This window comes from Peromyscus eremicus, chromosome 11 (assembly GCF_949786415.1).
Source record: "Peromyscus eremicus chromosome 11, PerEre_H2_v1, whole genome shotgun sequence".
In the NCBI taxonomy this organism is placed as follows: Eukaryota; Metazoa; Chordata; class Mammalia; order Rodentia; family Cricetidae; genus Peromyscus; species Peromyscus eremicus.
In genome coordinates, this window is record NC_081427.1 from 73,855,819 (window position 1) to 73,881,433 (window position 25,615).

A 25,615-nucleotide genomic window follows, 5' to 3' on the forward strand; every position below is an offset into this window, starting at 1 on the left:
GAGTCTGATGTTTCATGACAGAACATATAAGTACTAAAGCACATCACACAATTTTAAAATAAAGTAGACAACATTGTTTCCTTTAGTAAAACACTTGTGCTAATCATAGACTATGAGATTGTTTAAAAATACAGAAGCAGAAATCTTAATAATAAAACATGTACCTAGTTAAATTCTTTACAAGATTTCTCTAATTTGCTGGTATGATACAATATGTACAATAAATACAAAGCAAATGGCTTCACTAACTTGATCTCTAAACTACATTCTCAGCCCTAATTAATTACATTTTAATAAGTTTAAATTACTTTTTTTGGACTGTACAGTGTTCTAGTCTGTCTTTGAGTATCAGTTATAATGAAGTTATGGGATGCTGATAAGTTTGGGGACAGTTCAGTTTTGACACTATCATGAGGAGGACGAAATCTTACTATGCCATTTTTTCTACTATTTTGTGATAACAGCTAGGATTATAGTGGTCCAGCATCTTACATCATGTCCAAGGCATAGTAAGTACACAATAAATTTTGTTAACTGACCAAGTAGTATTTGATTAAAATCTTATGTTTTTACCAAACATGAAAAAATAAATTAGAAAATAATATTTAATATTCTGGAGTATTTTTTAATGTGCATAATTTAAAATTAGACAGAAATGCTTCACAGATGACAATGTAATTTAACCAAATATATTTCTTAATGCAACAAATTATGATTTCCCAAGTTGCTTGCTTAGAGTTTGGTCAGGTAGCAATCCTTATGGCAGAAATCATCAGGAAAAGGTTTTTCCTCTAAAATATCATTTGATCAGTAATAAAGGGTTATGATTTGTTTATTTTACATTTTATAGTTTTCAAGTGGCACACTATCAGAGTAGAATCTAAGCAGCAAAAAATTCCTTTTAAAATTACACTTACATTTCAACTGCTGTCTTTCTTGATACCATATTTTTAAAAGATTATTCTATTTCTTAAATTACAAATCAATTTCAATTTATTCATGTTTTTATTAATGGTGTGTGTGTGTGTGTGTGTGTATACTCAGTACTTTCCCGTTATCTTGTGGAATCTGGGGATCGATTTCAGGTCATAAGACCTGTGGGACTGTACCTTTACACATTGAGGCATCTCTCTGGTTCATTACTGTATTATTTAAATTAAAGAATCTTCTGGATTTTAGAGAAGTTTCATGCTTCCTTTTAATTATCATTTCTCTTCACTTTGATTTATAAATATTTAAGTAACTGATCCACATGTTTAGTAGCACATGAGACAAAATTATAAACATTGTGTTCCAATATCATATTTGAACAATTAAGTATGAGATCCTAGCTGTATAAGAGGTTTCACTCTATGAGTTGAGGCAGTATCAAAAACCATACATTCAAGTGAGATTAAATCGTAAGGCATAATGTGTTAATTAAATGGAGATGAAAGTTTTACCTCTAAATCCAGCATAAAGCAAATATTTAAAAGTAATATTAGCTCATTTAAAGCTTTAGGTAATCTTATGTGACTGACTCTGAAGCTGTATTAATATTACTTTCTAGTCTTCCTTAGGTAAAAGCAGAGGGTATTTACCCTATTGTTGGCTTTGTATACAAAGAAAAAAGCTATTCATGAATTTGGGGGTTGGGAGTTTTTAATTATAAAGATTTAAGATTGAAAAACAAAACTATTAGATACATTTAGATCTACCCTTGTCCCTAGGTTGTACTTTTTATGCCATGTTTAATTATTTTTATCACTTATCAGCTACAATTTTTAGTTCATTTTACAACCCACATTGTTATGTAAATTAAGGCCTTTATTTCAAGTGAAACAGTTTAATTTTCATGTGGCTTCTACTGCCATTTATTGCTCTGAATTAATATAAAATTTGCCATAGAACAAGCCAGGAGTAGTTATTATTGGTAACAACAAAAACAGTAAGAAAAAATAATAACAATAGCAACATTAATAGCAAAGAAAATAATCATCACAACACCAATAACAACAAAAGTAACACCAATAACAACAACAATTAAGGCAATAAATGCAACAATAAACAATAACTACAGTGATAAGTATAATAACCACCACAATAACAGTAGCACCAGCAACAACAACACAATGCTGGCATTATGATGAGTCCTGAACAATAGTACTGATGTTAATCTGGAAAACACAAACCAATTGTGATTCGGGAGAAGCCTTGAGTCAAATCATCATGTACATATTAAGTAACACTTCCGTGTGCAGCAAGAGAAGAGACTTCATAGTGAGGAAAAGCAGCAGTATGAGAGTGCTTAAATTATAAATCAACTGTTAAAGAAAATTGAACACAAACACAGACATCAGCTTGATAAAAGACAATCGGCAAAATTACCCTAAATAATGAATGGCTGAACTGATTCTTTTGCATTTTCTAATTTATCACACTACCAAGATCCATTGTTTTTGTACTATTTAGGACTAGTTTTCCTTCAAAGCATTTTTGCACTATAAATAAATTTCTTCTCAAAGATGAAAAATCAATCTGTAAATCTAAAATATTTTTAAAAGCAAAAAACTAAAAGATAATTTTTTTCTTCAGAAAAATAAAAGTTCAGTTTTACCTAAAAATTGAATATGACAATAATTTTTAAATTGTACATAAAATAAATCAAAAAATCTTTTAAGATTTTGTTATCAGGTGGAATGAAGAGTAACTATCAATTTTTTTTTTTTTTTTTTTTTTTTTTGGTTTTTTCGAGACAGGGTTTCTCTGTGTAGCTTTGCGCCTTTTCCTGGAACTCACTTGGTAGCCCAGGCTGGCCTCGAACTCACAGAGATCCGCCTGGCTATGCCTCCCGAGTGCTGGGATTAAAGGCGTGCGCCACCACCGCCTGGCTAACTATCAATCTTTAAAGTGATATTTTACAACTAGATCAGTATATAGATCCTGAAACATAATTCATGTTATTATAATGTGAGAATTCTTCCAGAATAAAAATAGTCACAAGATAAAAGATGAATCTGTGACCCTAAAATTCGTGTGTCAGAATCAAGTCAGCATTCGAGATTATATGAACCTGTTTTTATATGTACATGACAAATTTCTTTTCATTGGCGCTATTTTGGACATTTAAGAGATTAGAAATATTTGTAAGCTCTTACGCAAAACAGTTACATAAAATTTCCTGGTCAGATAATTATTGTTCATGAAGGTCAAGGTCACAGGATGCCTCCATCCTGTCAAAAAACAATGACTAAGAATATTGACTAAGCTTTTGAATAATCATGTCAACTAGGATTTTGGTAGTAAAGTCTTTGCAAAATTATGCATTATTTTCATTTGAGTATTTAAAGTAATTCAAATGAATAAATTATCTATCATCTATTTATCTATCATCTATCTGTCTGTCTGTCTATCTCTCTATTCATCAGTCCACCATCCACCTACCTACCATCATGATGCCATACACACCTCTGTGTCTGCCTTCTGCTCTATTAAACCAGAGTCTGATACATTAGTTCCCCCTTCTAATCAGCTCAAGAAGGATCATGGGAAATTGGTTGGTATTTGTTAACAGGTCCAAGAAGCAAAGGTCAATTGGCAATCATGCAATAAATAAATATCTTAGATGTGAGGCACAAGCTTGGTGGGTTCCATCTTGTGCTTAGGGGTCCATTTTATCCCTTGAATTTAAACCAGATCATCTATATTTACTCTAGAAAGAGCAACAACATTTATAAGTTCATCAAAAGCAGTCAAATAAATGTAATGTCACGGTTATAGCAAATCTCTGTCATTATGAATTTAAGTATATAAAATCTAATTTTATGTCTACAGGGAAATATTGTCAAAACATCTAGGAAAAATCATTTCAATGTAAGATCTAGCTATGCCTTTGTGTGCTTTGTGGGATAATCAAATATCATGCTAATATATAATATTTATAAAATAAATAAACTTATTACAAATGTAATAACTGAGGTCCAAATACCTGCTGTATTTGGACACCTCATTGCTGTTCATCATTGTTTACAGTTGGCATTTTAGAATCCCAGAACAATTAATTCTGATATAATATGTTATTTTATAGTATTTTTTAAAGGATTGGTAACAAAAATACAGCCAAAGTAAGGAATTATAAATAAAAGTTTGTTTCCTTAAAAACATGTAAACATTTTCCATGTTCAAAGACATGTGCATATAATTATAAATGTTATACTAAAGTAAAAGCACTGTTATCACTCACAGCTGAGAAAGTCTCCTACCAAAAGCTTTCATTTTTTACAACCTTTTTCTTTTCTTTATAGTCACCTGTTCATCAGCAAGTGACGTCTTAGTAGAAAGACCCCGTAACTGTGAACTAATATCTTTTTCATCATGCCTGACTATGTGTGATGTTTAAAAACATGTTCATCTGTTTCTGCCCCTTACTCAAAGCATTTACAAGTCGTTGATGCATTTTTAATGTTTCCTGCAAGGTGCCAGTTTAACTATGCCCTGCAGTGTACAGAGCTCAGTGTCCCCAGTTTAAATTAATGATATTTTTGCCAGAAGTCTTATTAAAATTGCTTCATTCAACCAATGGGTAAAGTGTTTCATATTTCATTAAAATCATGCTAAGTGATTATTATAAAAATCTTTATAAGAAGATCTATTGCTAAAAGTGATGCAGGCTGTCAAGTAGCAGAAGATCTAGTAATGAGACACCACTACAATAATCTACATTGTACTGTTCGAAGGACGAATTTTAAAGAAAACAATTAAAAACTGTTACAGTTAGGATTTTGGCAAGTGTATTTCTATAAGATTACAAAAGCATTTTCTTTTTCAAAATATTTTGATTTGCTCTTTTTAAATTTTACACATATGTATAACATTTTAATCCTCATCATCCTTTCACTATCTACCTACCTCCAGCTGCCCCCAGCACCTCCCCCAACACATCTCCCTCCCAACTTAGTGTCCTCTTTTTTTTTTTAAATTACTATCTCACGGACTCCAATTAATATTGGCCTATATGCATGGGCGTGGCCATCTGCTCAAGTATGGGCAACCTATCAGAAGCCACACCTACAAAGAAAATTGGCTATCACTCATCAACTGCCACACTTCAGCTATCACACTTCAGCTAAAGGTGAGGCCCCCTAAAACATTATTTTTAAGAAACTGAAGTAATTTATTGAAAACATACATTTATTATTTTTTATTTAAAGTAAGCTCTCACTATGTACTACAGGTTGATTTGAAATCATGATTCTGCCTCATCCACCAACATGCTTAACAGTAACTTGTTAATTATTACTCATCATAACCAGAGATAAACTCTCCTCTGGGTTAAGCACAGGCATATGCAGCACTGAACAAACTCCTAGCCAGCCAACAGAGACAATTATTTCATTATTTCATTTCCATTTTTGTTTTGATCCCACAAAACTTATTCACTATATATATATATATATATATATATATATATATATATATATATATATCTTATCTTTTGAGCTCACGGAATTTTCTTGATGAATAATTTAACCTTAAATGAATTATCAATGATAGGTTTCTCAAAGCATCACAATTTCTCTGCCAAAATGTATTTTATCACATAAGTGTAACTCTTTGACCTAGATAACTACCTAGTTGTCTGAGTTTGGGTAGATGTTGATCTTCTTTTCTTCCATTTGTAATTTTCTTCCATCTGTAATTCTTCTATTACAGATAAGTGTGAGAGTGGATTTCAAGTGTACATGATGGAAAGTGTAGTTAATTGGTAACCAATATGAGTGTTCGTGGATGCTACTACACCTAGAAGAGGAGACATTGTGGAATTTGCTATTTACTGACTTGTATGCAATTGAAATCTAGCCCATATTTCTATATCTTGCTCTTCACCGATACATGTAGGTGCATGTTTCCTACTTCTTATAAAGTGATAACAGTTGGATTTATAATAATAAAGAGCTTGTCTTGAGTAACATTCATGATGTCCCTGTCTTCTGGAGCACGGTTCTATTGTTTCAATAGTGCATACTGTCTCAACAGCATGTGAGTACCACAACTATTTCCATGAGAGAATCTATTATTGGCAGAAGTGTAGCAAATAACATAAATAAAAAAGAATAAAGAAACCTTATCACATAAAGTGAAGATAGTGAAGTGACAAACAGGTATTTGGATGATAGGAAATTCTATGAGCTATTTCACCTTATGTACAAGGGAGATGTTCATGTTACAAAAGGACCGTCAATGTAGTGACTCTCCTGTGCAGTTAGATTTCTTCTGAAAGAAATCAAGACAAAGAAGGAAAGCCCCAAGCCACAGACAGCCTTGGAAAACAATGTTTGGCTATATGTAAGTCTTTACTAGGAAGGTTTTGATTCTTGGATCTTTTCACTCTTGGTGCTCAAAGACAAGTTTCATATTCAAGTCCTGCCATGACGATGACAGGAGATTTCATTCCTGTATGCTGCGACTTCGGAGAAGAAAATTATTTGTGTCTATAGGAAAATCCAATGGTGAGCATAATTGTATAGTATAAAAATGACTACTAAAAGTACAAATGATTGTATTTAAGCATGATTCAAGCATCTTTTCTCTGGCTTCTCCTTATTAAGACATAGATTTCAAGGGTGAAGAGTGCAGCAGTTGGGAGGGGAGGACATTTCAGTGACACAGCAACACACCCCGCACATACACAGCCTGCTCGCCTCTCCCTGACTCTTAGACGCCACTACCTGGAGGTAAGATTCAGAAACAGTGCCAACTCGGGGGAGGGTGTGAAGACCTACGAAGTAGGTAATAATTAGAAATGTGAAATTTTCCATGGATTTTTTAATATAACACTGTATATTTATAACACTATCTGGTGAATATGGACAGTATTTTAAGGCACAGTAAAAATCTGAATGAATTAACAAGTGCTCATTATGTTCTCATAGAAAAAACAAAATGAGTGAACTGATTTTTAACTCACTTAGCATTTAGAATCATCATGAAAATGTACCAAATTGAAAAATCCCTTAGTCTAATATTAACACCTGTACTAAATAAAATCTGTCAATTACTCAAGTGAGGGCTAAATTAGATACAGGCATTTTGCATCTATAGTGCAAACTTTCAATGTTTAAATTGATAATTAATTATAAAACACCAAGAATTTTATATATAAACATTATATATAAACATAATATATTTGTTATTCCTTTAAATTTTTATAGATTCAAGGAAATTATGTGGATTTATTTTTACTTTATCATTAAGATTAATTTAAACAAATTAAAAGGCTTATAAAAATCTATCTACCATCTATTGATCTATCTGAATATATGTTAAAATGATTCTTTTTCTGCAGCCAGGTCTGGCCTTTAATTCTCTCCCCTCAGTCCCTGAAGTGATAGGATTTCAGGGATTAAGTGCCTCTCAATATACACAGTCAAAAATGATACTTCTATTCTCTCTTTTGTATTTCAATGAAATAGATTACTCATATTAATTAATGCGAAATACTATGTAATATCCGGTTCTAGTTAAACTCATTTGGAAGATGAATACTGCTAACTATCCGTGGCTTAGTAGGTTTTTACACAAAAATATCATCATAGAGTCACAGGATGGGGAAAGTCTTATGTACATTTTAAAATCAACACACTTAACATAATATTAATTCTAAAGCACAGTTACAAAGATAAACAATTCAACCATTTCTTTTAAAAGTCACTGATTTTGTTTAGTGAAACCACAGTGGACATGCGACTTCTCCAGGATGCGCTTTTTGAGTGCCGTTCTTTCGGTGAGTTATCTCTTGGGTGTCAGTGTGTAAGAACTGGGGAGTAACTAACTCACTGCATATGAAAAGTCAGACATCACAGCAGACATAAAACAATGCTCAGTATGCATATTTTCTTAATTCCCAGTAAAAGGAAAGGAAAATGATGAAATTGAATAAAAACTTAAATAACAGCATGATTTGATCAGAATGGAAGAAGAAAAACTGCCAGTGTTCCAGGGTCTAAAAAAATCAGCACTATTAAAAGCAATATTGACCTTTTAAGTAGAAATTTGAATAAATGTCATTTTCACCAAGAAAATCTGTTTAATTTGTTTCAAAGTACAGTCAAGTAAAAGTTCAGTTTCATGATAGTTATTTATGCTCAGGAGTGGTGCCATCATCAAGGATACTAACATCACCAAAGATACTGTGTCTTACATAGGTATATACAGAAAGCTCAGTGCATTTCTGAAGTCACCACCCCTCTCATTCTGGAAGTGAGACAAGGGAGAACTGTCCTCAAGTTGTAATGACACAAGGACTTCCGAGTTTAGAAAGCCCAATACTCAATTTTCTGTGAACAAAACCAGGAAGTTTCATGGCTACTTCTGTCTGGAGTTGTCCCCGCCTGGGTATCATCACTTCATCCAGAGTGATTTTGTAGACCCTGTTGTGCACATAGTGGAGACCGGATGCTGAGAATGAGGCTGAGGAGTGACTGGAGAGCAGCAAGACAGTGGTCTGAGTGCTCTGCAACAGTGAGGTTCTACTTAGAAAGCATCCCATGATGGCCTTAAAGTTTATGGGGGGAAAAGAGCAACTGGCAGTGATGAAACTTTGTGGTACAGCTCAGAAGAGGATGAGAGGAATTTGATAAAGCGGCTAAGAGTCTTCTCAACAAGGAAAGCTGAAGATCACATGCTAAGAATTACCTTACTGGATCTTTTCCAACTCTTCCTCATTAGCATTGTCTGTAAATGAAATAAAGCACTTCATTATCTTTCACCCAGTACAGAGCAGGGCAGCCATTGTTTTTTAGGGGATATGTAACACTTATTAGTCCTTTAAATAGCAAAATGTTTCCAGCAACAACAACAACAACAACAACACACACACACACACACACACACACACACACACACACACACACACACGCAGGGTGGGGGAAAGTGGGAGGAGGGGAGAGAGAGGGAGGGAGGGAGAGAGGGAGGAAGAGGGAGAGAGAGAACCTTTAACTTTCACGCTGCCTCTTTCTGCTGAGAGATCACTTGCATTATTCTTTGTATGAAGAGGTGAATAGTATATTTTAAATATAGAATTGTGATTAGTTAATTCTAAATTAAAAATACAAATTGACTTTCATGATTTATAATTGTCTCTTTTGGAGGTGAGAGTTGAGGGTCACTTGACTTAATTGGTTATATAGCATTTTTTCTTCAACCTACATCTAAAGCATGTTGCTTTGGCCACATTGTAGAAACATTTCTGCATTTAGTTATTTTTTAACTGTATCATTGGCTACAATGTTTCCAACTCAGAAAAGGCTGCTTAATTGTTTTTGTTTTTTACTAAAATGTTTCCTTTATAATATTCTGTTTATGTCACAGTGAGAGGTTGGCTTGGCTACATGTTTTAATTAAGTTTCTACAGATTTGGTAATAGTGCTTAAGGTTATTGGTCTTTTGCATTTGCATAAGTAAAATATAAAGCTCCCCCCAAATTTAAATAATTCTCCTATTTACTATTAAACATTTTCCTTAAGCACCTAGATGTAAACCTTCCTCTTTGCCATACCATGTCCTATGGTTGCATTTAAGACAGATAACGAGGAAAGTGGAGAGTGTTTGGGGTAAAGACTGTGGCTTCTAGAACCCTTGCCATAGTTGTGTTAGGGAACTATATCAATGTCAAGAGCTCCATCTCTTTCATCAGAACTCACTATGAAGAAGATCCATTCTAGAAAGCACTCATGCCTCATGAAAATACAGGATAGAAAGAACTTTCACATAAGACTACGCCATTCTCTGACCTGAAGGGGGAGAATGGAATTACAGAGCAACTTCAGAGTAGGAAATAGGAGAATGGTAACATTCCCAAAGACAGTACTTCATTACTTTTGTTTTCTCTATTGACCCAAACATGAAAGAGTAATAGATTTCCAAATGTTATAAAAATCCACCTCCCTGGTTTTCAAGCAGAACCAGGAAACAGAAAAGCATTGTTATCCAATACTACAAAAAAAAATAGTTTATATTTTCTAACTGCTAAGGTCCAATTCATTTTGAAGCAACACATCCAACCACTAGTTTGGAGACACAGACAGGGTGCACACCTAATAGACAATTGCTGTTAGACTATTGCTATTTATGTTAGGTGAGTGATTGCCATTACCACCTGATCATCATCAACAATAATAACATTATCACCTCTTCCGTATTACCAAAGGCCATGTGCAACCAAATTCTTCAGTGGTTAGCCATATCCACAAGAGTTCCTCAGTCAAGAGTCCAACAATAAATGTTTGACTTTGTCTCAATGCATTTGATCTTGGCAATTTCTAGAGACAACATTTTGAGTCAAAACAACTAAAGAAGTAAAGATTAAAATACCTTAACTAGTGGTCATTTATCAGCATCATTAAGCATCTAAGGATCCTATAAAATTGATTCCATAAAAAGTATTAGGCTATGAAAGCGGGGTGAGACGATGAAGAAGGGTGGACTATTGTGGCGACACTTGACAACATTTAGGGACACGTGCTTCTGACAGAGGAAAGGAAGCAGTGCACATGATTAACTTCTGATACAGAAAAAAAAAAAACCAAAATATAGCTTTGGCTTTTTTGTGTCTCTCAAATTTTGGTTGTATTTTTCAAACTGGGAAGGAGACACAAGGAAAACAGCCATGATTTGGTAGCTATAGGGCCAGTTCATTCTCCTGAATCAGTGTCAAAAGTTCTGCTGTAGATCAAGCAACTGTCAAAATGGTCTCAAATTTTATAACAAAAATTCTGCCTTGTTAGCCAAACCTACTAGCTTATCAAATGCTCCACACAAAAGTTCTTTTTTCCTTTTTTAGGTACTTGGGTTAAAGAAGGCTCAATTATAGTAATTCAGCAGAAAAGTTTAAAAAATGAATTCAATAGATAATTAATATTGCTATTTTTCCTAACTATGAGGTCTATTAAAGAAGAAAGGTTGCTTGGGGAATGTTACAGATAAAAGACAAGGTAAACTCTAGGAATATAAGATTTAAATTTTGCTCCACGATTGTGAGTTTGGCAGAGAAACATATGAATTAGATTTTCAAGGAGTCGGTGTCTGTCACTACTGTGCATTAGGTTCTTCATTAGCAACTCAGTCTTCCTTGAAGCCAAAATAAGGAGTAAGTGACATAAAAATATGGCCAATGATAGGTTTGTAAAAGCAACTACTTTAAAAAGATTTAAAATCACATTTTAACTTTCTTTTGTTATGATTTTTAGTATATTATTTGCTAATATGCATACAAAAACCATACAGAACAGATAGTACATATATCTTATAAAACATATACATTCAACACTTCATAAGGAGATATGTCTTTAAACATTGTATAAAAGTTATGACATCAAAGTTAAACTAAGGTATAAAAATTGTTTGTTTAACTCATCAAAGGCCACCTAGTATCAATTAATATGATTCTAGGGATTTTCTAATTTTCAGCCTAAGCAAAACAATGTGTAGGTCTACATTATCTAAGAGAGTGTGTAACACAAATTAACTCACTTTTATGTCACAAAGTCTCCAATGAAGAAAGCTGTGGACTGAACTCTGCTAGAAAAAGAGCCAGAAAGAACTCAAACACACTGTCAAACAAAAATACCACATATAGGACACACATGTATGTATTACATATGTTTTCAGGTTCAAAACCGGACATGCAATCAATGAGAGGAGTGCCATGCAGCCAGCTGCATGCTGCCCATGAAGGCTTTGGCCTCTTGTACACACAATGCTGGGGACTCAAAAATAGATGTACACATATCTGTTCCCATCTGGAAATTTTAAAAATACACTCAATCATGTACTCAATGCAGATTTTTATATTGGCAATGATGAAATACATTTGCTTATAGTCTTCCATACATCTTAAATTGCTGTAATTATATGTTATGTGTTGTCAAAGTTTTAGTACGTGGGCTGATAGGTTATTCAACTTATTCTTTGGTTTGACTGATTTCCAGAAGTGGCAATTCACACAAGAAGGAATCATGTCAACCGCATTATTCACAGAGTGCATTGACAGCATTTAATGGTGCATACTGAACTCACAAAACAGCTGGTTTAGAAGTCTTAGGGCTCTATGACACTAAGTCCCCTGCATTTCTAGTTCTTCCTTACTGTAAGTATTCTATTTCCTATTTGATTGTTAGGACATATTTGCTAAGGCTTTTGAAACTCATCTCGACCTTTGACTGTTTTAATTCATGTAAAATATTTAGCAAAGTTTTATAAACATAGAGATAAAAAATATGTGTTTGTTGAACTAAAGTCTCTGTCCCAAAAGCTTAAAATAAATTATTTCTGAGCTGTTAAGCACAGAGAACAGAAACCTTCTTCTCGTGTTGTTGTGTGTGGAGAACGTCATTCTCCATTTGCCTGCTACATACACATCATCCACTGTGACAAAGACTGAAGCGTTCCACCACTGATAGTTATAGGATTTGAGTTTTAATTTCTTCCTGAGTGAGAGTTCTTCCTGGGTAATTTGGATAAGTTCGGCATGCCAATTTCACTGAAGTAGTGTGTTCTATATTCAAAGTGCAGGAAAGAAAATTGAAGTTGAAGATATATTGGATCTCTGATTGTTCTTAAACAAGAAATGTCAAATATGTCCCAGAATACGCTTTGGTAATACAAGAAGAACAATACAGTTAAGCATTAAAACACTAATTTTAAGAATTTACCAAAGAAAGCTAGATCATTATTTAATCATGATGTAATGAATTTGTAGCAACCACAATGATTTGACTATTAAAGTTAGAATAAAAATAACACGAAAATACCTCCCCCTGTTCTTTGAAGCATCCCTTCAAATTATCACAGACACACCTCTAAGACATTAAACAACCACTAGGTATAGGATGCTAGACTAGATTTTAAGAGATGCCATTACAAAAACATTTTGCAGATGTACTGTTATATTTAATATATATGCAATAATATACCTTTACATATACCACTTCTCAGGAGGAACATATGTATATAAGATGGAGGGGAGGTGAAATTTTGGCCACACAGATGACACAATGACACATTGGACTTGAGAGGTGAACTGCGGAGGAGGAGTTTATGTGACTAGATGCTGCAAGTGAGAAAACAGATGCTGCTTGGTGCAAAGCTGTTTGTTGAGTTTCCTTTTATTGTCAAAATAGCTACTTCAACAGTTAAAAAGATAGGGGACTTAAAGAACTTTGGTAGATAAGCAATAATATTTTTTAAAATTCATATACAAACACATATTTATAAACCTTGGGATATTTATACAACATGTACACATTGTTGTTCAAATCAGCATATCTATCTCTACAAGCATTTGTCATTTGGTAGAAATATTTAAAATCCTTTCTTAGCCCTCTAAAATATGCAGTACATTATTGGTTGCTAAGGTCACCCTACTGTGCCCCAGGATATCAGAGGTCCTTGCTTCAAACTGTCACTTTCTCATTGGCCAATCTTTCCCATCCTTCTCTCCCACAGACTGGTCTCAGTCTCGTGGAACCACCATTCTGCTCTCCAGTTCTATGAAACAAACTTTGTTGCTTCTAAACATGAGTGGGATTAGTATGTGTTCCTTATCTTCATTATTGTCCAGTTCCATCTACATTACTGGAAAAGACTGGACTTCATCCTCTTTGGAGTTGACTACTAACTATTCCACTGTGATTTTTTTAAAAAAATAGATGCTTACTTATTCGTAATAGTCAGAACCTGGAAACAACCTAGATGCTCTTCAACCGAAGAATGGATAAAGAATATGCAGTACATTTACACAATGGAGTCTTACTTAGCTGTAAAAAACAATGACCTCATGAAATTTGCAGGCCAATGGATGGAACTAGAAAAAAAATCATTGAGTGAGGTAACCCAGACCCAGAAAGACAAACACGTTATGTACTGACTCATAAGTGGATATTAGGAGTAAAGTACAGGATAACCAATCTACAATCCACAGCCTCAGAGAGGCTAGATAACAAGGAGGGCCAAAAGAGGGATGCATGGATTTCCCTGGGAAAGAGAAATAGAAGAGATCTCCTGAGTAAATGAGGTGGGGAGATGGGGATATGGGAACTTGAGGGAGCAGGTTGGACAGGCTAGATGTGGGAGGCAGGTTGGGGGCAGGACGGAGGGGGAGAGTAAAGAAAGACATCTTGATAGAGGGGGGCATTTCAGGGTTAGGGAGAAACCTGGTACCAGGGAAATTCCCAGGAATCCATAAGGATGACATCAGCTAAGACTCCTAGCAATAGTGGAGAAGGTGCCTGAACTGGCCATGTACTGTAATCAGATTGGTGGCTACCCTAATTATCATCATAGAGCCTTTATTCAGTAACTGATGGAAGCAGATGCAGAGATCCACAGCCAAGCACTGGGCCAAGCTCTGGGAGTCCTCCTGAAGAAAGGGAGGAGGGATTGTACAAGCCAAGGGGGTCAAGGTCATGACAGGGGAACCCACGGAGATAGCTGACCTGAGCTCCTGGGAGCTCAAGGACTCTGGACCAACAGTTAGGGAGCCTCCAATGGGACTGATCTGGGCCTTCTGCATGTTTGTGACAGTTGTGTAGCTTGGTCTGTTTGTAAGGCTCCTAGCAGTGAGATCAGGACCTGGTACTTAGCTGGCTTTGGGAACCTGTTCCCCATGCTTGATTACCTCACTTAGCCTTACTGCAGGGGGCGGAGCTCGGTCCTACCTCAACTTGATGTGCCGTGCTTTATTGACTCCCATAGGAGGCCTGCCCCTTTCTGAATGGAGACTGAGGAGGAGTAGAAGGGAAGGGGAATAGATGGGAGTCAGGGGAGGGGACTGGGAGGAGAGGAAAGAGGGGAAACTGGTCAGTATGTAAAATAAATGAAAAATGTTAATTAAAATAAAAATTTAAAAAATAGATGGTTATTCATGGTTTTGTTCAGAAATTTAAAACTTAGAAAGTACTGTTGGTAAATATAACTGGATATACAGAGCTTGCAAAGGTATCAATAGAACAATTCTTTGGGCCAAATAAAAAGCAGAAGCTCAGAAATATTATGTATTTATATGCATACACTTAGAAACTCATATTTCCATATAATAAAGGATTTTGGAATACCTGGAACCAGACCCCAGCAGACTTTCCTATTCTCTCTATTTTAGCTTTTGTCCACCCCTATCTTGCTCCTCCACTGCCAAGCACATGCCTGGCTGTTCATCACAACCATGAGGATAGCAAGGCTAGCCTGGGCTCACTCCTCTCTCCCTCCTGGGTGTCCCAGTCAGAGGCTGATCTTGGTGCTGCTCTGCAGCCCTGGCTTAGTTCTGCTTAAGACATTTGTTTCTCTGAAGAGAAGAGGCAGCAGGGGAAATAGGGTGGAAGAATGCACCATTTCCCAAGTGGGCAGCAGAATTAATCCAGCACAAACGAAGTCTCTGAAAGCAGAAGGCATGGAGTAAGGCAGTGAATGAAGGCAGCAAAGAAATTCCTCAAACACAAATTGTCAAAGCAAATTGAGTTATGGAAAGAGCATGATAGTTCTTAGGAGAAAATCTTCATGTCAAAGGTGAATGTGGCTAGAGATAAACGATGAAGAGGGAGGAAACAAAGATAAATTAAATGGGATTTTGATGAATAACTTTTCTAGTACTCATTGATTTCCTTCATGTTCATGTGTAAGAAGTCACTGATGGTTAGCTCTTAGTTGCTATAATTTTTTCTAACTAGAAATACATGACGTCTGTGATGTAAGTTTGGGCAGTCACTGAGGTAGGGTAGGGTTTTTCAAGGACTGTTGAAAATAAATAATGTGAGAAGAATCTTTGTCTTGAGCCCTCAGGTTGATGCTAGGATATTTAAAATGGTTCTTTTGAAGGACAAATTCTCCTAATTATCCATCACCCAAATGACCACAACAGCAGCCACACCATCTAAATCTTTAGTAATACTTCAAGTGTGGGTGGTCTGGGGATACACAGGACTCTGCGCACTAGTTATCTTCATTTATGAAGTGCTGCCCTGAATTAAAATAGCAAAGTACCAACACGGGCATATTCTATCACCAAATTTCCTTGACTTGTTTTAACCTCTTACAGGCAAACCTGCCAATCCCCTCCTAGGGCTCTATTTAGAACCTTATCTTCCTTCACTTAGGCTTTGTGCAATGGCTTCCTAATCAGTCTCCATGCCTCCATCCTCCTCCCTTAATGCGTTTTCTATAATGTATGAAGAGAGACAAGATTTTTTTACAGGCAAATACAATCACGCCATTTCCCCTTTGCAGACCTTGCCATAATTGTTCATTGCTATTTGGACAAAGGTCACAAATCTTCCCAAGGACAACAGGCCCTCCACAGTCTAGGCACCTCTCTCCTACTCTGGCCCGGGAGCATGGCTGCTGCACTCTTTGCTTCTGTCTCCGGTAAGCTCCACTGTCTCTTTGGTTCTCGAGATGTAGTGTGCTTCTCTAACCACAGTGTCTTTGTATGTGTTCCTTCCTCCGCCTCAAGTACTTCTCTTCTTGAGTTTTGTTTCTTTTTAATTCCTATAGCTATTTCCTACCTCAGTCCCCACGTGACTTCCTTAGAGAGTCCTAGGCCCACACTGATCGAAACAAATTTCCTGTTTTTGTTTTTTAGAAATGTGCCCTTCTTTCATAACACCAAACTAGCTGTCACCTTTTTTCTCTCAGTAAATCACTGGACACAAGTTCTAATGTGTCCTAAAGGCCAGCATAGGAGCTGTCTTGCAGTGGGCTTCTGGTGATCATCTGAATTATTTAAATAAAGTATAAAATGAACATTTAGAATATACTCCCAATTATGAACTAGGCATCTAAAATGTATTTCCTGGTTTGTGTTACTGGTGACTTTTAACTGATGACCTTTCTCTATAAATGACAGTATTCCTTGAGCAAGCTTTTCCTCAGCTATCCCTCTGTATGCACACATGAGTACTCACTCACACCACGTTCTCACAGTAGGGATATGTGTACTCACTCACACCATGTTCTCACAGCAGGGATATGTGTACTCACTCACATCATGTTCTCACAGCAGGGATATGTGTACTCACTCACACCACGTTCTCACAGCAGGGCTATGTGTACTCACACCACGTTCTTGCAGCAGGGCTATGTGTACTCACACCATGTTCTCACAGCAGGGCTATGTGTACTCACACCATGTTCTCACAGCAGGGATATATGTACTCATTCACACCATGTTCTCTCAGCAGGGATATGTGTACTCACTCATACCACGTTTTCACAGCAGGGCTATGTGTACTCACTCATACCACGTTCTCACAGCAGGGCTATGTGTACTCACTCACACCATGTTCTCACAGCAGGGATATGTGTACTCACACCACGTTCTCACAGCAGGGATATGTGTACTCATTCACACCATGTTCTCACAGCAGGGATATGTGTAGTCAGCCACACTAGGCCATGTTCTTCCTCAGCATGTATATGCCCTGTTCTCACAGCAGGTGCTATAGCAAGATTTGTTAAAAGTAGATTTCCCCACTAAATAAAGTTTTAAATAAAACATATGATCTTGTATGCCCATTGTTTAATTTTTATGGATAGATAGAAATTCTTTTTAAAGGGGTGAGTTTTCTTTGGTGAGTTTTAAAAATCTTCAAATTTTGAAGTTGGGATCCACTATTTTTAGCCATAATCTTGATTAAAATGTCAACAATATTTTTAATAGATAATATATACCAATTTGAATGGCACATAATTTTAAAACAGAAATATAAGTATTACTGAAAGAGTCTTTTTGGGAACCTCTAACAATTATAGCTACTACAAAATTGCATCAGAGCTATAGTAGTTCCTAGGCATATATGAATATTGAGCCTAACAAAATCTCTGGCAAATCATGGTAGAACTACACCAGCAAGCACACCAGTGTGGATCACAGAAGTACACCAGCAAGCACACCAGTATGGACCACAGAGGTACACCAGCAGCACACTGATGATGTGGATCACAGAGGTACACCAGCAGCACACCAGTGTGGATCACAGAGGTACACCAGCAAGCACACCAGTGTGGATCACAGTGGTACACCAGCAGCACACCAGTGTGGATCACAGAGGTACACCAGCAGCACACCAGTGTGGATCACAGAGGTACACCAGCAAGCATACCGATGATGTGGATCACAGAGGTACACCAGCAAGCACATGGATGATGTGGATCACAGAGGTATACCACCAGCAAGCACACCGATGATGTGGATCACAGAGGTACACCAGCAGCACACCAGTGTGGATCACAGAGGTACACCAGCAGCACACCAGTGTGGATCACAGAGGTACACCAGCAGCACACCAGTGTGGATCACAGAGGTGCACCAGCAAGTACACCTGTGTGGATCACAGAGGTACACCAGCAGCACACCAGTGTGGATCACAGAGGTAGACCAGCAAGCACACTGATGATGTGGATCACAGAGGTACACCAGCAACACACTGATGATGTGGATCACAGAGGTACACCACCAGCAAGCACACTGATGATGTGGATCACACCTGATACTTTTCCAGGTTACTTCAATAGTGTGGGAGTCACCACTTCCTCTGTAGCCCTTGTTCATTTCTCATAGCAGCATGGTGTGCAAGGAAGTGCAAATAGCTAGTGCTGAGATATGGGGAGTATCATTATGGAAGTCCATCAAGAACATGAAGAGTACACACTTATTCAGTAAACAACCACCAGAAAGCAGAAACTCTGTTATCATTTCACCTCATTGTCCTCGTCTTGACACATTTGGCAATATAGTCAAAATAGTAGAGTCTTGGATCTCTCCATATGGAATTCCAAATATTCGATTCACTAATCAATGTATTCCCTGAAAGAATACTAATATTTACCTACAATATAACATGTCTGAAATTAATTAATAAAATTATGAGAGAGTGTAAATCTACTCATTTACAACAAGAGGTTCTGATCTGGAATATGGCACAGGAAATTTGAGTTGAAAAGACAAAATGAGTATGAATGAGTGCTACCCAGGATACTCACAGTGACCAAGAACGGGCCACAGTTCCACTGCATCTGCTCCCTGAACGGCCTGAGAAGGCTCTCAGCATGTGGGAAAGTGGGGAAAAGAAGAGCTCTGGAAGACTCACCACATCCCTGGGGTCGCCTTCCTTGGGGGTCAGGGTGACTGACATCAAAATGATTCCGAGGTCATGGTCGGGATAATGGGGATCTTTCAGAGTCAAGGTCACATCTGTGCTCCTGTGATATAAAATATTTAGATTGGGAATAGTCACTGAGTGCATAATCCCAAAATTATCTTAATCAATAATTCATTATTTTAAATGTTTTTTACTCTTTTGATTTCTTAGTACATTTTTTTGTTGTTATCAAAATACCACCATTGTATTAAATCATCCAAGAAACTGCATGTCCGTGGAGATGTTTGAATTCATTGGGTAAATTTCTTCACTTTCTGAGGTTCTAGAAGGTTGATGAAAGCAACAAACTATTCAAAAATCTACGAACCCCCTTTCTATGATCTGTAAGCTCACAGGGAGAAGTCCAGTTCTTTTCTATACATTTAAGCCCAGCAACTGGATGAAGGTCACTCATCAGGCACCACTTTTAGTTGTGTAGCTTTTTATTTAAGCAGGGGTAATTATTTAAAATAAACAGAAAGGTGTAAGAAGAGGAAGCTTATAAAATATAACTTGATTCACATATTTTATACATATATTTTAAGATAACATATAATCATTTAAAAGAACAGCAGATATTTAAAATAATGCTTGTAGTTTGGGGATGTGCAAACTTATGCCCAAAACAATTTCTCAATTCAAAATAACATAGAAATATTACTTAAAGTTGGACAATGCAGAATTTATACTTAGATTTGGATTTGGGTAAGCATTCCTGAAGAAGAGAGAATGAATAATTTAGTATTATACACAATCACTTTTAAGAAATAAAGAAAATAGCTGGCAAGATGGCTAAGTGGTTAAGAGCACTGGCTGCTCTTCCAGAGGTCCTGAGTTCAATTCCCAGCCATCTGTAATGAGATCTGGTGCCCTCTTCTGGTCTTCTGCATGTACGCAGGCAGAACACTGTATACATACTAAATAAATCTTTAAAAAAGAAAGAAAGAAAGAAGAAGAAAAGAAAAAAGATAAAGAAAGTAGACATTTAACTGAGACTGCATAGGTAACACCTTGTTTACCTATTTTAATTAATATTGAACAGACAGGGCTCATGAGCTACCACAAACCAGTTTCTGTAGCACATGAAACACCAAATAAATAGGATGCTTGGCAATAAAACATCTTTTCTCACTCATCCAGCTGTTTGTTGCATTCACAAAGAGAGCAGTGAGTACATATTGAATATTTCACAGTGTTCTGGTTTCTGTTAAATCCCAGAGATCAAAACAAAGGGGATCCCTGTGAACAGAGAACTTTAATTTTTGTACAGTTTAGTTCTGGTATGGTAAATAGACATTTAGGTTAAAAATGGCCCAAGTAAAAAATTCAGTCCTATCTGCCTATCAGCTTTCACTGTTCTGTTTTGTGTGCAGGTATGTGTGTTTATTCTTGAAATTCACCTCTGAAGAATCTGTGGATGAGGGATTAGAACTGGGTAAGGGGAGGGTATTAGAAGTCTATATATTTCTAAAGTGCCCTGCCAAATGATTTTCTCTACACCCAGGATTAAAGAACAGGCTATTTTTAATGTGAACATTATGATACCAGGAATTTTATCACGTGATGTTTAATACATTAAGTTAAGGTGTGATATGTGAAAATGAAAACTACTTTGTGGTATCAGAGGTTTAACTGAATCTGTCTGCAAATTGTTTTCAACATTAATTTAGCTATCAGTAATCACTATAATTTGATAAGAAGAAGTGGTCTTTATTGTTTATTTATGTATATATGTAATGTAGTTGTTCGTATGTGTATCAGCATGGTGGAGCTGGTGCTGGAATACAATTGTGAATGTAGTAGAGGCCAGGGGTTGATATTAGGTATCATCCTCAATCACTTCCACCTTAAATTTTTGAGCCAGGGTCTCTAATTGGACTACCAGTGAGACTTTTCACCCATTTGTTTAGGCTGGTCTGCCAATGGGCTCTAGGAATCTACCTGTTTCTGGCTCTCCAGTGCTGGGATTATAGTTGTGTATCACTGTGCCAAACTTGTTTCATGGATTCTAGCAGTCAAAACTCATGTATTTATGCTAGTACAAGCATTTTACTGCCTAAGCTGTATCCCAATATCAACTTGTCTTTCTAAACAAATGTATATTTGGCATCATAGTGTATTTATGCAATATATACATATTTGTGGTTACAATTTGATTGGGTCCCTTTTCATATAGGGAATACATATAAAATTAATTAAAATTTTTCCTTAATGCTGGAGTGATCACAATTCCAGATCTTAAGATATGTTACAGAGCCATAATAATAAATAAGATATGGTACTGCCACCCAAATGGATATGTAGATCAATGGAACAAAATTGGAGACCTAAACATGAGCCCATATAAATTTAGTCACTTCCTATTTGACAAAGGCGCCAAAAGCATGCACTGGAGAAAAGAAAGTATCTTCAAGAAATGGTGCTGGGAAATTGGATGTCCACGTGCAGAAGAATGAAACTAGATCTATATCTATCACCTTGCACAACAACTAACTCCAAATACACCAAACACCTAAATGTGGAGCCTGAAACACTGAAATGACTAGAAAAATGCATGGACAGAACCCTAAATGATATAGGTGTAGGAAAAGACTTTGTGAATAAAACTCAGTGTGCCAAGAATTAGGGTCAACAAATGACAAGTGGAACCTCATGAAACTAAAAAAATTTCTTCATGGTTAAAACATCAATATATCAAGTGAATGGAAAGCTCACAGAATGGGAAAGTCTTTGCCAGTTATACATCTGATAGAAGACTAATATTCAGCATATACAAAGAACTCAAAAGCAAACAGTCAAAATGATGCATTAAAAAAATAGGTCTGGAACCTGAATATAATCTTCAAAAAGAAGAAATAAATAAATAAATGGCTAAGAAATATCTCCCAAATGTTCATCATCCCCAGCAATTAGGGAAATGCACATTAAAACAACTTTGAAACTTCATTTTATCCCACTCAGAATGGCAAAAATCAATGGAACAATCAACAAAAAACGCTACTGGGATTTGAGGAAAGGGAGGCCCATTCATTGTTGATGAGATTGTAAGTTGATGCAGCCACTATGAAAATCAGTGGTAACAGTTCTCAAAAAGCTATGAAATAAATCTACCACACAACCCAGCTATATCACTCCTTGGCATATGTCCAAAGCACTTGACATTCTGCTAGGAAGACTCTTGCTCAGCCATATTCATTGTTGTTCAGTTCACTATAGCCAGAAAATGGAAACAACCTAAATGCCCTACAATCAACAAATGGATAATGAAAATGCAGTACAAAACACTATTAAATGCTATTCAGCTGTAAAGAAACATGAAATTATGAATGTCACAGGTAAATGGGGAAAACTGGAAAAGATCACACTGAGTGAGGTAACCCATACGCAGAAAGAAAAATATCACGTGTTCTTTTGTATTGGAGGCTTCATCTCCAAATCTTCCAATGTGAGTACACAGGCTATAGTAACTACAGAAGCTAAGAAATTAAAACAGAATCATTGCCAGGATAGGTGTGTGGCTGGGGATCAATAGGGAAGGAAAAAGCAGAGTACAATTGATCTGTTCAGGAAAATGGGAAGGGAGAAGCTCTTTAGGGAAGAGGGAGGGAGGTAAATACAGAAGAAGGTGGGAAGTGGGAAAAGGGAATAGCATGATACAAATGTTCTGATGGGAAATGGGAAAAGTGAGGACTTTAGGGAAGTAAATACAGAAAAAAGAGGGAGGTGAGTAAAAATACAGTAAGGATTCTGAAAAAGCCACTAGGAATTATACTGTTAACTATTCTCAAAAAATTATATAATACATATACTTTCTTGTATATATATAGTTTTAATGAACTTTTCTCACTTGGGCTGATGGTGATTCCTCCAAGAACTAAATGCCACCTAACAAACCACCACACCAGACACCAGAGCCCTCTTTTGAGTTGTTGGCTAGGGCTGCACAAGAGACCACCCAAACATACAACCTATAGCTTTGCCCTTGGTTTCCCCCAAGAGGTGGAAGGCTAAGTCCTTATTGCTGAAGGACACCATTCACTTGAGACACAGGGCCCAGGGGCGCCTGAGCTGAAACTGATCTGACAGCCCCCTGTCCGAGGACTAGCTTTCATAGTACTAGAAGACACAATGCAAGCTTCAAAAGAAAGGAGAAAACCAACAGCCCCACCTACATATACCTATGAGCCACATCAACAACTACCATAGCACAATAAGCCTAAGTGTGCTGTAGTGGCATGCATACCTTGGCAGTAACCAACAGCTCTCTAATTGGAACTAAGATTCATTCAACAATAGGAAGACTATGCCTGGTACTGAAAACCTATCTAACTACTCAGTGCTAGTGAGTCATTGTTATTAGAGGGCAATCTACAACCCTTAATTTATTAAACCAGCATAATCCCTAATAATCTTTAAACATTTGCTCTTATACCCACAGATAATTGTAGTCTTCACCCTCATTAAAAAAAAAAACAAACTTCTCTTTGGAACAGATGGAGGCCACTGCAGAACCACAACCAATAAAAATGCAGAGTCTGGAGCCCAGTCTCAATGGATACATGCACAAAACACTCCTACACCTAAGGCTCGAGAAACATTGTAGAAGAGGAATGGAAAAATTTTAACAGCCTGAAGATCAGAGAGCTGGTTATGAAATTGAGTCTCTTAGTAACATCAGAAGCTATACCTGTAACTTCTCACCAACATGATTACCCAAATGTGCTCTGAACAAGGTTGACACCAGTAACATGCCAAGCTGGGCAGAGAAAGCCTACAAGGCCTCAACCCTACACAAAGAACTATAGAAGCAAACAAGGAAAGCTGGAAGCAGGAGAAAGCTGTGGCCTGCTCCAAGAAGGATCACACCAATGGTTGTCCAGGGCCAAATAGTCAGCACTGAAAACATACATACAAGTACAATTATATGGACTGCACATATGGAACATATATGTATTCATACTAGTATGTACGTGCATGCAATAACAATTAATAAAATAGAAGTCATGAATTTGAAGGAAAGTGGAAGAGGTATATAAGGGGGCTTAGAGGAAGGAAAAGGAAGGGAGAAATGTTTAAATTATAATCTCAAAAAAGTTTTTTAAAACAAACATGTTTTAGAATCACTTTAAAGAAATTTCAGAACATTTATAGCTGCTTTATGAGATTCTTATTATTTTCTTTCACTTCAAAAATATTTATGTCAAGCCCAGCATGGTGACACATGGCTTTAATCTCAGCATTCAGGAGGCAGAGGCAGGAGGATCTCTGTGAGTTGGAGGCCAGCCTGATCTATAGAGTGAGTTCCGGGACAGCCAGAACTGTTACATAGAGAAACCCTGTCTCGAAAAACCAAAATAAAATAAAATATTTATGCCATTTAGTTTGAATAATACTCCTAAACAGGAAAATATCTACAATAAACATTAAGATCTAAATGAATAAGGAATATATTATTTAATACATTAATTGATATCAAGTTACTAACCAATAAATGCTCATACAGCTGTGACATATGACATTAACCATGTATTTAGGCATATTTTATCATTAAAGAAAATGATTTTGTTAGTATTCTGACCCACCCCTTGGAGACCCGCCCAGTGTCCTGATATCATCTTATGTTAGAGCCCCCTTAAGAGGAAACATCCCCTCCTCCCCTCTCTCTTTCCCCCCTCTCCAAAGGTAGCATGCACTTCTCTCTCTCTTTTTCTCTCTCTCCCTCTCTCCCCCTAATAATAAAAACTCTCCACGTGGATGCTGGGTCTGCTGTGTGAGTAACTTTCCACCACACTACGCTGCAATCTCACATGCTCACATGGCCTGTCTCACCCACTACAGGGCACCTTGGTCCAAACCCGCCAAAGCCCAACATTAACATTGGTTCCGTGACTCAGATAGGCCCTCCTGGCACCCCCTCAATGCCAAGATCCTGGGCCCAGTCTACCCAAAACAGGCTCCAGATCACCTGATCACTCACCACCCCATCCTCCAGCAGCAATCCTGTAAGTTTCAATTGGGTTGTTACATCCCCTCTGGATCTGCCCACAGCTCCTTTAGGCCCCTCTGGCTTTTGCAACAGGATTCCTGACCTTTTCCTATGGATGAGATCTCTCTCTCTCTCTTGGAGCTCAGTTTTTGTTCTAGCTGGCCTCCTCAAAAATCCTAGTACTGTCTCAAAAAAACAAAAAACAGAAACAAAACAAAACAAGTACTAGGTATTGAGGCTCCTCTGGCTTAGCCAGGCTAAACCTGACCTCTGCTGAGTGTGACTACAGCCCTCTTTGATGGCTTGGTCCTTGTTCTGCACTCCCTCTAGCCCTGGGGATGTCCATGGGAACAGTGATTTTTTGGGGGGATGACTTCTGTGAGCGATCAGGGCCTGCCCCCACTCTGACATGGTTTTTCACTCTTTTCTCAAACCTCTTCCACTAATTCTGCTGTGTGTGGTG

The 25,615-nt window shown here is 36.9% G+C and overlaps 1 protein-coding gene across 1 annotated transcript in view; it reads right to left on the reverse strand.

Annotated features, from left to right (window-relative positions):
* Window positions 1-25,615, reverse strand: part of Mctp1 (multiple C2 and transmembrane domain containing 1) — a 375,829-nt gene that overhangs the window by 208,848 nt on the left and 141,366 nt on the right. The window contains exons 5-6 of the mRNA XM_059276583.1: window positions 19,116-19,227; window positions 8,674-8,712 (exon numbers count right to left, since the gene is read on the reverse strand). Of these exons, the coding sequence (XP_059132566.1) occupies window positions 8,674-8,712; window positions 19,116-19,227 (151 nt within the window). The remainder of the gene's footprint in view (window positions 1-8,673; window positions 8,713-19,115; window positions 19,228-25,615) is intronic.